Below are 14,360 nucleotides of genomic sequence, written 5' to 3' on the forward strand. Positions count from 1 at the left end.
AGTAGAGTTCCCTGTTCGGTCCACTATCTGTTGCGGCTCGGAGTTCGCCGCGACAGCAAGCGGCGCTTAAATACGCATCGCAATCTTACGTATTTACGACTATATACAATAACTTTCTAAGTCGCCAAACAGTCTTAAAGAGTTCTCTATTAGATTACGCAGGATTTGGGAATACCTTGGGAGTACCTTGAGCGTCGCACACAGAAACCTTACGAAGATGCAACAAGAATAGAACGCGAAAAATCATTCGCGATTGTTGTCCGCTGAGTTTGGAGACCTCAAAAGATATACAACTCGACGATTCTGATTCTTTAATAAATTTTTTAATTGTTAAAGAATCAAATTGATTATCTTAATAATTTTAATAAGGAGTAATTGCTACACATCTCTTAATTATGTCTTTTATAAATTCGAGAATAGAAAAAGGATAAAAAAGAATGATAATTAATAATAAAAAAAGGATATGCATATATAATATTTTATTTCTTATTAAACATGTATATGTGTATGTACACATATATATACATACATGCATACATACATACATATACAATACAAAAAAGATGTTTCATTAAAATAGAATAATATGTAAACTTTTGCACCTTTTGATACATCTTGTTAAAAGAGACAATGCTCACATATATAAAATATCTTTTCATCTTTTGTATAGTTAAAGAGTTATAACGAAAAATTTTATAACAAGTTTTATACGCATTCGGGTGTAATGCTACGTCCCTTTAAATTCAAATGTGATCGAGATTAATAATTGCGATTTCGAGATGTTACATAGAGGAAACTCGAAGTCGAAGATGATTCAAAATGGTTCGACATAGCCGTTGGCAATGTTGGCATGTTCTATCGCATGTGATGGATCGGCGATAGCGGCGTGATGATTTGTGTCAACAATAGATATTTTCAAAGAAGATCGACACATCAGGTATATACATATATGTCTTTCAGAATACGATTCTCTCATTTGTGATTATTTCAAACTGTTTATTGTTATACCAACAGCCATGGAGGAGAGTCTTGAGGATAATTTGCTGGACGACGAGGACGACGTCGGGGAGCTGACAGCGCAGACGGCGCTCCAGGAGATTGAAAATGCCTGGATGAACGAAAGATTCGCTCCAGAAATTTTGCCACACCAATCCGATTTGGTAGATTGCATGTTACAGCAAATTGCGCACATGGAAGAGAACATCAAGAGGTTAGATAAGAATGATCTGCGAGCGTTGGTTCACCGGATGGAACTTGATCGGATTAGATACGTGATCAGCAGTTATTTACGAGCACGGCTAGAGAAGATTGAACGGTTCACAATTCATATCTTGTCGGAGGAGGCAAACAGAAGCCCAGAAGAGGCTTATTTGACACCGGATGAACTGCATTTTGCCAAGGAGTACTTGGCTAATCTGGAAACGCTTTTCAAGACAGTAGCATTACAGCACATGCCGCCTAATTTTCAACGATTTGAAGCGAACAAATTTATAATTAAGCCCAACTTGCAAACATATGTGTTTCTACGCGCCAATCAGAAAGTTACAGGTATAGTTCTGCCTGGTGTATTGAACGAAGAGATAGACTTTGAAGAAAGCTCGCAACATATCATTCAGTACAGTGCTATAGCACACTTAGTCAAGTCTGGTGTGGTGCAGCTGATTTGATATTAAGTTGAAGTATAGTCAAGGAAGAAAAATTGTGATATATTTTTTTTACAGACCAATGTATATTTATTTATGTAATACAATATTACAAAATTTTTCTCAATAATCATTAATTAAAAAAAAAAAAAATATTTGACAATTTCATTTAATTTTAATAATAAACATATCTAAAAACTAATATTTTTATTAATATTTAAACAAATTTTTTTATCACTAATGAGCATATCGCTTTCTCATTCTTATGTTTAACATCATTGTATAGTACAATGTGCTCCTAAACAAAATACTACTTAATTAATTAACAATTACTTTTGATCAAAGATAATGTTATACATTATTTGTATTGCAATTAAATGCAGCATTTTTCAAATGAAATCTAACTACGCTTACAAAAATATAAAGATTTGATAGAACAAAATTGTTAAGTATTCTTTTTAACATCACTTCTAAAAATATCATTTCTAGATTACATAAATATCTATAAAAAATAAGAAACTGACAAAAATATAAAAATCTAACGAGTAAGTACTAAATCTAATGAGTACTAATCAATTGCTACAAATATGAGTACTAATCAACTGCTACAAATATTGTTTGAAAAAATAAAAATGTCGAATAAAATTAAGTAAAAAAGAGATAAGTAAATATTTGTTCTTTTGTTAACATATTGAGATATATCTTCAGAAAATATTAATATCACATTAGTTTGTGCTGTCGTTCATAAGCCTATAAACAAGTTAATATTTACATATTAAATATTTTCTTAATATATTTTTATTTACTTAATTTTTGTCATCATAATAAATTAATTTACCTCTTTGGCATGTTGCTTAAGCTGTTCGGTCATTGCTTTACCAGTTTCTTGCACCATGTTACTGAAGTGTCCTTGTTCATTTTGTAACAAGATGAATGGATGATCAAATTCTAATACTTGACCTTGATCCATTATCAATACCTTATCACTATCCATTATTGTATTCAACCTATGCGCTATTGTCAATACTGTGCAATTTTCGAACTTCTTTCGGATTGTGATTTGTATGAATGTGTCCGTTATAGGATCTACATTAGCAGTAGCTTCATCGAGCACAAGTATTTTATTATTCTGCAAAATCGCGCGCGCCAAGCAAATTAATTGTCGTTGTCCGACACTAAAATTGTTGCCGCCTTGCTCAACGCGATAATCTAAGGACTCCACTACATGTTTTAATTTCACTTCTTCTAAGGCACTCCATAGATCGGCGTCATGAAATTTGTGAAAAGGATCAAGATTATCTCGAAGCGTGGCAGAGAATAACACCGGTTCTTGTGGTATTATGGAAATTTTGTTTCTTAAATCATGAAGACCAATCTTCTTCGTATTAATGTTATCGATGTAGATAGCGCCGTTGAGTTTTGCCATATGAAACAAGGCGTAGATCAAAGATGATTTTCCGGCTCCAGTACGACCCACAATTCCAATCTGAAAATAACTTAAAGTTACAAATTATCTAAAATCATTTAGCCAATATTTAAAATAATTTAAAATGTAATTGGAATTGGAATAATTTAAAATTATTTAAAAATATATTTTTCATCTATATAACAAATGTGATCGCAATTACTTTCATGCCAGGTTTAATAATGAAATCTAGAGATTTAAGGACGGGTGGTTCTGATTCAGAGTATCGAAGATAAACACGATCGAATTTAATTTCTCCTTTAGAGGGCCAGTTACTCGATGGTTTATCTGTAGAATTACTCTCGAAAGGGCCTTCTTTTTCGAGCTCAGTGAATTGTAATACTCTTTCTACGCTCGTCATCTGTGCAATTGTGTCAGCGGTTTGACGCATTCCATGTTGGACCATACCGCATAAAATGAGTACTTGCGAGAGAGCTAAACCGACATTTCCAGCGAAAGTATTTCCTGGAAAAAGAAAGGTCTATAGATATATGTATTATAATAGACGCACATTAATCGATACTCATAACAATAATTTACCGTCATCCAACGCAACAAAACTATACGTAACAACGGCGATAAAACTGATAGATACAATGTCTAATGCAAAACCGAATACTGTTCCAGTTGCAATAATTAATGAATAAGTACTAGTATGTAAATCTTGATGTTCGTCGAATTGTTTGCGAATCATTTCCTGAGCACCGGTAGACCGTATTGTCGTCAGACCTGACAATGTAGAATTTACATGCGAGAAGATGGGACTTTTCGCTGAAAATGACATTAAATAGATATTAATTTCGAACATATAAGATAGCTCTAAATTGTTAAAAAAAAAATTTACCAATGCCTTCTAATCGTTTTATAGTTTGTGCTATTGGAATATAGATTCTTCTTATCATCTCGTATAAAACAATCATAATGAATATAGGGAATATGATCCACCAATTGATAATAAGTATTTGCACTAAAATTCCGATTAGTACTGCAAACATTTGAATAGATAATAACATAATAGGGGGCAAAATTTCATCTATAGCGCCAATGTCCTTCGAAAAACGATTTAAAATTCGTCCTAGAAAGATAAAATTTTTATTCTTATTTTTATGTCTAATTATATTTCTATTGGTAATTGATGAATAAACGGCAATCGGTAAATTTACCAGATGGATTGTTGTCAAAAAATGACATCGGCGCTTTAAGTAAACAAGAAAACATGAAATTATGCAAATTCTTGCTAGCATTCATACATATCTTAAAAAAGATAAAATTACGCGTCGTTGTCACTACAACGCTGATAATGATAAAACAGCCATAAATCCATAAAGCTATATCTGTGTCAAGATAATATGCATCTTCATTTATAATTTTGATCTAAGTAAAGTAATAAAAGATTTATTAATAAGATGGCAAGATTAAATGTATCATAGGAAAATAGAGAATACTAACATTATTAATAGAAAAATTTTGTGCAGTATTATTGAATACATTTTCCTTATAATTGCTCGTGGATGTTATAAATTCAATGAATTCATTGTTAATTTCTGATGTATTATCTACTTGTTCAGTAGATTTTAATATGGAAGAGCGCATTGTCAAGTTATTCGTTGAATTGTACTGTAGATTCTTGATACGTATCTCTTCTTGTCTTGTCCTATGTCATAAAAAGTTCATCGATTTACGAAGTAGATTTTTCTTCAATATGCAAACAAACTTTTCTTGAAAACTTACCAATAACCGACCCAGTAGTCACAGCCATTACTTCCAATTTGTCCCAAAATCAGGCAAAATAGAAAGCTGGCGATCATGATAATTGTACTACCACTACGAAAATATTGCCAATAAAGCGATTTCGATAAATTTCCTTTGACCAAAAGTTCTTCAGTTTCTTGAGGCTCAATCTCTTCCGTATCTTCATCGTTAACATTATGATTTTGAGTTACGTCAAGTGCAGGATTTATATCAGTTAATGATTCCTTCCTCTTTTCTTTAGTTTCTTCATCTTTTGATAATATTTCCAAAAAGTTTATACGTTTTTCTTGAAGGTCTATAAATGTGCCTTCGTTTTCAACTTGACCCTTTAAAAAAAAAAAAAATTGACGTAATTAAATTTTATAAACTTATATTCATAGAATCTTATACGTGTATATATATATATGCGCGCGTGTATATGCATGCGATATAATATTTTACATACATTATTGAGAACGATGATGTAGTCGCATTGTTTCAAGTATTGCAATTGATGAGTCACAAGAATTCTGGTTTTGTTTTTCAAATAATTATTTATACATTCGTCAAATAAATGTCTGCCTACATGAGTGTCAACAGCCGATAAAGGGTCATCTAAAAGATAAATATCAGCATCTCTGTAGACAGCTCTATATAAACAGTAAAATTTTTATACATTAGGATATAAAACTCTATTTGTAAAAATGTATAAATTTACCTCGCTAAATTAATTCTTGCACGTTGTCCGCCACTGAGTACTGTGCCTCTGTCACCAACCAAGGTCTTATCGCCGTAAGGAAGTTGTTCAAAATCTTTGATAAGAGCACATACATTTATGACATTCTGATATTTATCTTTATTGTAAGATTGGCCAAACAAAATGTTATTTCGCACTGTGCCTGCAAACAGCCAAGGTTCTTGACAAGCATACGATATTTGGCCACCTACGTGCACTTGGCCTTGCGATATTTTCAATTCGTCTAAAATCACTTGCAGAAAAGAACTCTATAAATTAAATATAAAACGATCCTTTTTAAATAAAATTAAAAATTTTTTTTCTCTGTATAAAATATTTACATATGTAGTATTTAATATATGGATAAAATATAAAGGTAAATATAAAAATAAATGTAAAAATATGAGTGTAATATACCTTTCCTGCACCTACAGGACCAACAACAGTATAAAGTTTCCCGGTTTTAATTTGAATGCTAATGTTATGTAACGTATTTACAATTGCAGTAGTTGTCCATGAAGCACTAACGTTTTTCATTAAAATGCTTGTTTCTTTGGTAATTGATAAAGACTGTGTTAATGGAACATTCTCGTTCAATAATAGGAAGTTCTATTAAAAATACACGAGTCAATTATAATCTAAGTAAATAAAATGTATTATCATATCATGATAAATATTTAATAACGCTTATCTACTGTTATAATAGTAATTAATTATTTAACAGTGGATTACAATTCTAACAAGAAATGATATTTCAGTTGAAATATCTATGTAGTGCCTATTAAAGTGCCTATTAAAGTGCTTATTAGTGCTTATTAAACTAATTTGGGACTTAATTTTTTTTTAGCTTTAATTGATAAATTAATCTTACCTCTATTCTTTTTATAGAAACTGCTGCTTCAGCAGCAGCCGCTACAGCCATAGGATACAATATTGCCATGGTAAGTTGAAGAATGTTAAAGTACTGTGCCATTGAGAATACTTTATCAGCAGATATAGAGTGTCCGTAAAGTACATAAGCCATGATTGTAAAATACAACGTTGTTCTTTCCGTGAAAACAAATGTGGCTAGGGTGAAACCTCTTAGATACGATATTATCGTAAGAATATCGATTTCGTATCTAAACAAAATTATGTGCTTATTATATTAAATTTTTTCTTAATAACGATATTGACATATATACAAACTTTCTTGCACGATTAACTAATTCTTCAAAAGGTTTTTCCCAAGTATACATTTTAATAACTTGTACACCTTTGATTATTTCGGACATTAAATGTACTCTCTCGTCGGTTCTTATTGCGATTTTTAAGCGTAACTTTGAGATCCATTTACCTATGTATCCTATAAAATAAATAAAATTAATTGTATTGTTACCTTTATATGTAATATATTTGCAATAATTGCATATTACCTTGAAGAGGAATAGTTTGAATTATTATGAGAAATACACCAGCCAATGAAGCGATGCCGACGCTTCGCCATATCAGAAATGAAATTATACACCCTTGTATAGGCAGAATCCAAATATAATGCAATGGTACAAACAATTGTTCAAATTTTGACATATCATTTGATAATAGATTAACAATTTGTCCTGAACTGGTAGTGGAAAAATTGGATAAGCGTAATATCTATAAAAAAAAAAAAAATAATAAAGAAATATCTTTAGAGGCTAAATAAAATTTTTAAAACACTAATTATCTAAATACCTTCCTATATATTAAAGAAGAACACGCTATTCTCACTCGCATTCCAATCTCCATTAAGCCTAGAGTTGAATGATGAGTGATTAAAATTACCAATATTCCAAGAAAGATCATAGCAGATGCATAAAGATATGCTTCCATTTCAGTAGATGTTGCTCTTGGATCAAAATGCCAAATGAGCAGACCCAGAATATACGTTTGTACGACTCTGTAAAACATATTCATAATAGCAAATAATCTCATAATCATTACAACATCTAATTACCTCAAAATACAACTTAAAAATAAAATCCATCCTCCATAATGAACAAATGACCATATGAATGTCTTCTTTAAAGCTATGAAAAATTTTGGCTTCCTACTATCTTTCTTAGCTGCGTGTATTTCATTCTTCCAATTCCTGAAAGCATATTGTATCAGAAAACTGACAACAGTTCCTTAATTATTAATAACTTCATCAATGATCAATAATAAAATAATTTTAGTATTATATATTATATATGATAGCGTTCTGTTACATTATTCTGTTAATAAAAATATCAAGTTAATGTCAAGTAAATATTTTATATTTATTCATATTAAATTTTAAAATATATCAGAATAAAAAATAATTTTAAACTTTAATTTTTAAAGTATTAATTTCTAAATGTATAATTTTAATTTTTTTAATAGAAAATTAAAATTGCATCTATTAATATGTCCAAAAATATATTTTATTTAAAAAATAAGAGACTTCCTCCTTCCCTTCTAATCCCTATAAAATCAGTAATAGTATCTCACGATCAAAATATTATATCATCCAGATAGCAATTTGCTGACAAATTGGCAGCAAGTTCAAACAGATTTTGATTGCAAAATCATAATATCTGTATTCACATTAAGTTTAGAATTTATTGGCAAAGCTGATTATTATGCTATGCTTTGCTAATATATTGGTAATAAAAACCGAGCAAAATCTACACATGCTGATTGACAACTTAATGATAAATTGACAGTCAAAAATCAAACAAAAGTTGCAAATTCTGCTTGGTTTCTGCTGCTAATCTGCTGATATAAAATGTTGACACAAAATAAAACTTTGTTATATTTTTAACAACAATTTGCCAATATTATCAGATATTATAGATTTGTTGCTTTTCTGATCAAATATTGGTAGCAGATTCTGTCTAAAACTTTTGCAAAGATTCTTCTTTGACTCTACAAGTTTGCTATCTGGATTAAAGATATATCAGTTATATATAAGATATCAGTTATTAGTTCAGATGTATTATTATTGAATTAATAAGTCAATGAGTGATGTAATTTTAATGTATCAATTCATTTAAAAAATAAGATATTTACTCTTCCAGTTTATTTCCCAAATATTCACTTTTGTCAGCTGGCATAACATTGTAGATATTTTTCATTTCCAAATTATAGTCTTTTCCATACCAGAAAAGTCCTGCCAACCACCTTAAATATAATGCATATGAAATTAAGTAGTGCATAAATGTATAAAGAGATAAGAACATTTGCATTAACAAGATAGATATGCTCATAAAATAAATACATTTATATATAAGTATATTACTTAATAATATATTAATTAATTACTATATTATACATTATCATTATCATAACATCATCATTATCATTATCATTATCATAACATTATCATTATCATTTGTTAAATATTAAATATTATTATAAATGTAAATATATATAATACACAATTCAGAATATCATCTGTATTTAAAAAAAAAAAAAATATATATATATATATATATATATATATACATACATCATACATACATACATCATACATACATACATACATACATACATACATAACACACCCACACATGTGTATGTGTATGTGTGTGTGTGTGTGTGTGTGTGTGTGTGTGTGTGTATCACATATTTTGTAAGATATGAGACATAAGATTACACTATTATCAGTTGGTTTCCTGAAAGATTGAAAACGATAATTCAGCCAGCATAAATAAGCCAATATAAAAGTTATTTAATAGCAATATATCATTATTCTAGTTACATAATAGAGAGAGTCTCTTTTTCATTATCCTTCATAAGTTTAATACATGAACTTTAAAATTGCATTATAACATTGCACTGTAAGCCGTAATGCAAAAAGAGCACATTGTTCTTTTGTCATGAATGTTATTTGAAGACAACTATTATAAAATATAAATGACACAAATATTTAGATATTACATGTTCGTTTTGATTTAATTAATTTAACACACAAAGCGTTTTGTCGGACTTACCAAAAAAATAATTTACTAATCGGATTTGCAGATGCTCGTGGATTTGGATTATCGAATTTTTTAGTAGCATCCATACTTTAATATTAACGTAAGATTATAGATTCATAAATGTTGGCTCACGCGATTATCATACTATACTGCCTCATGAGTAGCACATGCTGTGTTTTATACATCATATACTGAAATATATATATATATATATTCACGCGCGTACATACACACACACAAACACACACATAATATATATACATCATGTCTAGTCGCGATGACGCATTTATTGCGGATTGAATAGATTCAGCGAATAGAGTCGCTTGATGATAGCGGAGGAATGAGACAGGATGAAATAGACGTTATAAAAAGAATTGTAAAATCATGGAGGTCAGATGAGATGTTTTGAAGTTATGTAAGCCTTCCACTTGCTATATGGTCTAAGAATTTAAAATTTTTTTTATAACATGATAAATCGGCATCGGCAAAAAAAGTCTAAAAACAAATCTTATCAAGCGTAATACTCGGAGCGTAATACTAGCTTTCTTTTTTCTTAATGTCTCAATTTTTAAAACAAATGTGTAATAATGCGTTTTAATGAAAAAAAAGAGGAAAATATTAAATAAGTATATTATATAAACTTTCTCTCTCTCTCTCTCTCTCTCTCTCTCTCTCTCTCTCTCTATATATATATATATATATATATATATTATATATATATATATATATATATATATCGAATATTCATCATATGTTATCCACTTTAATCCAATTAAAAAAAAAAAACATTTTTAAAAATGTTTTTAAAAACATTTTAAAAACATGTTAAAAAATAATAAATTAAGTCATCTTTTTTTTTTTATTAAAAAAATATTTATTTTAATGTTTTAAGAATTTTTTTTTATGTTTTTAATGTTTTTGGAAAACATTTATTTTAATATTTGAGAAAAATACTTCTTTAATGTTTAAAAATATTTCTTGAAATAATTTTAAAAAATGTTTTTTAACATTTTTAACATTTATTTAATATTCAGAACATAGAGAATACCCGTCTCAAATATAGAGTATAATACAGAGAATCGAAAAAATACTTTAAAAATATTTTATTTTGAATTCTCGAAATTGCATTGTCAAAATATTTTATTTATTTCTCTCGAAGAATAATTTTATAGGCCTACTGCATCATCCCATCATTTTATTAGAACACGATTTAGAAAGTTTATAATATCGTGCCTTTTATACTAATCAGATTTCTTAGTTACGAGAAATAGGGCTGGTCTATGATGGAATGAATACATGGTGTGCGCAGTTCGACAGTGTCTCTTTTTAAATATGTGCGCTCTCCGTCTATTGACTGCTTGTAGTAGGCAAGAGCTACTAACTATGAAACGCGAATATATTTCGCGCCGAGAAGTTGGTATGCTGAATCTCTCCTTGTTTCACACACTTTATAATGCATCGTAGTTTCTCTTTCTAACTTTCATGATTTCTGTCTTAAATTAAATATTGAATAAAAAATTAAATAAACAGTGTTGATAACCAATATAGAATAATTTATAATCTCTATTGGGAGGATTTTCAGCCGAATGATCATTCTTTCGAACTTCGAATCTTTATGATATGCATGAGAAAAATGATTACATAAATATTTTCATACAGCGACCGATGCCTAGAGATTTTCTACTGGATCAAATAATTTTATTTTAAATTGGCCAATTGGCAACGTAGACAATCGGGCGCCATCCATATCTAAATAGAGTATTTCGGAGTTCACATGTATTTTTTGGCCATTTTACTGCGATGAAGAATAAAGGAAATTTGCATAAAAAAAAAAAACAAAAATTTATACTATATTTATAAAACAGAGCAAACATTTATGCAATATTTATAAAAGTATTAACACTAACTTGAAACATAAATACTAACACTAACTTTAAAAATACAAAGTACAAGAATATAAAAAAACAAATGAGATTTATTATAAAATATATACAGCGTTTCTATAATTTTTGTTTAATTGTACTGGAAATGATTTTTTTCATTTTTTTTTTTCTTTGCATCATTTATCAACTATCTGTTTACCTCTCGAACTTTTATATATGTGCGAGTTTTTACTGCTACATTTATCAAAACTGCTGTTGCAACTCGCTATACAATACTACACCATTTTATAGTATTAGGCTGGAGAGAAAACGAAACGTAAGCGTTTATCGTAAACGCTTATGTCCAATAACTTTTTGTATACGTGTAACCTTTTAGTGTCGGTGCACAATAAGTATTTAATCTTTAAGCCGTAAGAAATTACTAAGCATAGTCGAGTATTCTTTTCATATTCGATTATAATTGGTCAATTTCTTACTTCTTAAAACTTAAATCACCTATTGTGGACCGACACTTATGTATACATTTTTCTCTACCTTAACCTACGTCTATGTTTACGGTAAACGTAAGCACTTATGTCTCATTTTCTGTCATCAGCCTTACAACAAATTTTCCGAATGTCTCGCGAACGAAAGTAACACTTATCCACGCAAAACGGAGTAGTGTGTACACACGGAACAGATAGAAAACGAAATTTCTTTTCAGCAGTTGCTCGAAGAAAGTGCGTAAAATAAGAACAATAGATCCAACATACCAATTTGATAACGCTAAACTACTTTTCACAGTTGGTAGTATTTTTCTTATTATAGACGGTTCAGGGAGTAAATTATGTAACTTTACGTGAAATTTTTCACTTTTTACTTTTCATTTTTCACATTTGACATTTCACGTGAAACTTTTCACGTACAGCGATTATGTATGTAGCTTGGATACATGGAAAGTGAAATCATGAAACATAGTTTCATAGGTTTTATAGGTTTTATAATAAAAATTATTTTATTGGTACAGTATTATATACATCTTTTAATAACCAATTGTATTACGTACACTTAATCCTAACGCAGCCCTAACCTTGTTTAATTCCGAAGCTATTTATTAATTCCCTAGATTTCCGCCTTTCCGCCATCAAGGTACATGACGAAAAAGTTCACATTTTCACGTTTAAGAGAGTTACATGATCGTAAGTTCACGTGAAACTTTTCACTATTTACATTTCCGCCCTAAGGGAAAAGTTACATGATCGATCCCCCAGAGCAAAAGTGGGCGTGGTTTAGCCAAACTGCTACACCATGTATTTCTTCCATCATGGGGCCGGTCTCACCAACTCTGGTTAAATTTGAGAATTGCCAACTGCAAAAATAAAAACTTCATCATTTCTAATCTAATTTCTTGTTGTAAACATTTATATTTATATTTTAAAGCATATATATTTATATAAATATCAAAAAATTATATTTTTACTTTATTATAATTCACGCTTTATACACTTTCTCTTTGCCATGAATAGATTAAAAAGTATGAGACCAAGACCTATTTTCGATTTCTTGCTATTGGCAATCCTGCTGGCCAATTAACCGGCCGAGATAGCGTTAACCGGAGTTGGTAAGACCAGCCGTTATAGACTCCGTCGCGTCCATCTGTTGACAATGCCAGAAACTGGCCACGACTGATCCGCCATGTTTTGGTTAAATCCTACGAGAAAGAAAGAAATATACATCATCTCACTCTAACCTACAATAACGTGTTTTGGTAAACATTGAGTTTTATAGTATACTAGAGTGAACTTCAAGGAGTGTCTCATTTAGTAAAAAAAGACAACGTGCGAATTGGTATCGCTCTTTTTGTCAAGAAATTCTCGGATTGGTTAATGTTATTCTCCTACCAAGATTAACCAATAAGGTTAACCAATAAGTATACTGTAGAAAAGAGATAAAAATTCCAACTTTAGTACGTTCATCCTTTTCTCCGCTAGGCCTCGGTTTTCTATAGTTTAGTAGGGAAGGCTCACTCCAGTATACTATAGAGTACACTCAATGTTGATAAACGATATCTTTTACTTTGGCTGCGTTTGATATTCACTGCCAGTACTGAAAATATATAGTTCAGGTCACGTATATTATACATTTTCAATACTGGCAATGAATTTCGAAACGCAATCTTTGCATGTGTATTAATTTAAGTGCATTAAACACGTGGAAAACGCGTATCATCAATATATCATCAAATAATATAGAGATGATAAAATTACGAAATATATTGATAAATTAATTAATTATGATTAATCAATATAATAAAATGGGTGAATATTCAGTACCATTTTGCAATAATTCATCGAGGAAAAGTTATATCATGAAAGTTTTTTCAAGAGATCCTAGACATTGAGCTTTATATGGTTGCAAAATGTAAAGAAATAAATGCGAATCATATATTTATTTGTAATGATTTGTTTTTTAAAATTGTAAAAAGATATATCATTTTTAGATTAAGAATTTTTTATAAAAAAGAAAAACAATAATGTCAGTACACATAAAATATATGACAGTAAATCTATGGCGATTGTAATAAAATTTTAGATTTTTGAAGGAATAAACCTTAAGAATGTCTATGAGAAATTCTTATTCTTTTTTTCTTTCATTTTTCTTTCAACTTTTAATTTTCGAGAGTTTCATTATATTCATTATATTCATTTTATATTAATTTTATATTTTTGTTTATTTTCTTATTTAAATTTTATTTTATATTGTAATAAAAAGTTTGTTTATAATAATAATAAAAAATATGTAAATAATAAATCTAAATAATAAATGTAAATAAGTAATGTTAATATAATATTCTAATTATTGCGAGAATATAAGATGGTATTATTTTAATAAAGAGAATTATTTTTTTTATATTTTGTTTTATTTATTTTACTTTATTTGTATTATTTATAGATTGTATTA

At 29.3% G+C, this 14,360-nt stretch overlaps 2 protein-coding genes and 1 long non-coding RNA gene across 4 annotated transcripts; 1 reads left to right on the forward strand and 2 right to left on the reverse strand.

The window, feature by feature from the left end:
• The first annotated feature begins 325 nt into the window (after positions 1-325).
• Sld5 (DNA replication complex GINS protein SLD5) lies at positions 326-2,085 on the forward strand. The gene is made up of 2 exons (XM_011648942.2): positions 326-937; positions 1,015-2,085. The coding sequence occupies exon 2, from the start codon at positions 1,017-1,019 to the stop codon at positions 1,665-1,667; it is 651 nt and encodes a 216-aa protein (XP_011647244.2). The 5' UTR covers positions 326-937; positions 1,015-1,016; the 3' UTR covers positions 1,668-2,085.
• On the reverse strand, positions 1,710-9,730 carry LOC105433568 (ATP-binding cassette sub-family C member 4). 2 transcript variants are annotated; one of them, XM_089084418.1, is made up of 18 exons: positions 9,550-9,730; positions 8,627-8,737; positions 7,551-7,685; positions 7,289-7,493; positions 6,991-7,210; positions 6,764-6,920; positions 6,447-6,696; positions 5,993-6,184; positions 5,558-5,844; positions 5,306-5,489; positions 4,840-5,186; positions 4,558-4,762; positions 4,272-4,482; positions 3,953-4,183; positions 3,760-3,879; positions 3,272-3,573; positions 2,482-3,129; positions 1,710-2,393 (listed from the first exon to the last, which is right to left on the reverse strand). In XM_089084418.1, exons 1-18 carry the CDS (start codon positions 9,621-9,623, stop codon positions 2,364-2,366), a joined length of 3,909 nt encoding a protein of 1,302 aa, XP_088940544.1. In that variant the 5' UTR covers positions 9,624-9,730; the 3' UTR covers positions 1,710-2,363. The 2 variants fall into 2 exon arrangements, with proteins under 2 accessions (XP_088940544.1, XP_011647243.2); XM_011648941.3 differs by having other exon boundaries at positions 3,649-3,879; positions 9,550-9,729.
• A 2,656-nt stretch (positions 9,731-12,386) lies between these two features.
• LOC148934562 (uncharacterized) lies at positions 12,387-13,501 on the reverse strand. Its single transcript, XR_016141254.1, has 2 exons — positions 12,880-13,501; positions 12,387-12,768 (listed from the first exon to the last, which is right to left on the reverse strand). It is a non-coding gene; the product is annotated as an uncharacterized LOC148934562 (long non-coding RNA).
• Positions 13,502-14,360: the final 859 nt, after the last annotated feature.

The sequence above is a fragment of the Pogonomyrmex barbatus genome, unplaced genomic scaffold, assembly GCF_055798465.1.
Source record: "Pogonomyrmex barbatus isolate J1 unplaced genomic scaffold, ASM5579846v1 scaffold9, whole genome shotgun sequence".
NCBI lineage: Eukaryota > Metazoa > Arthropoda > Insecta > Hymenoptera > Formicidae > Pogonomyrmex > Pogonomyrmex barbatus.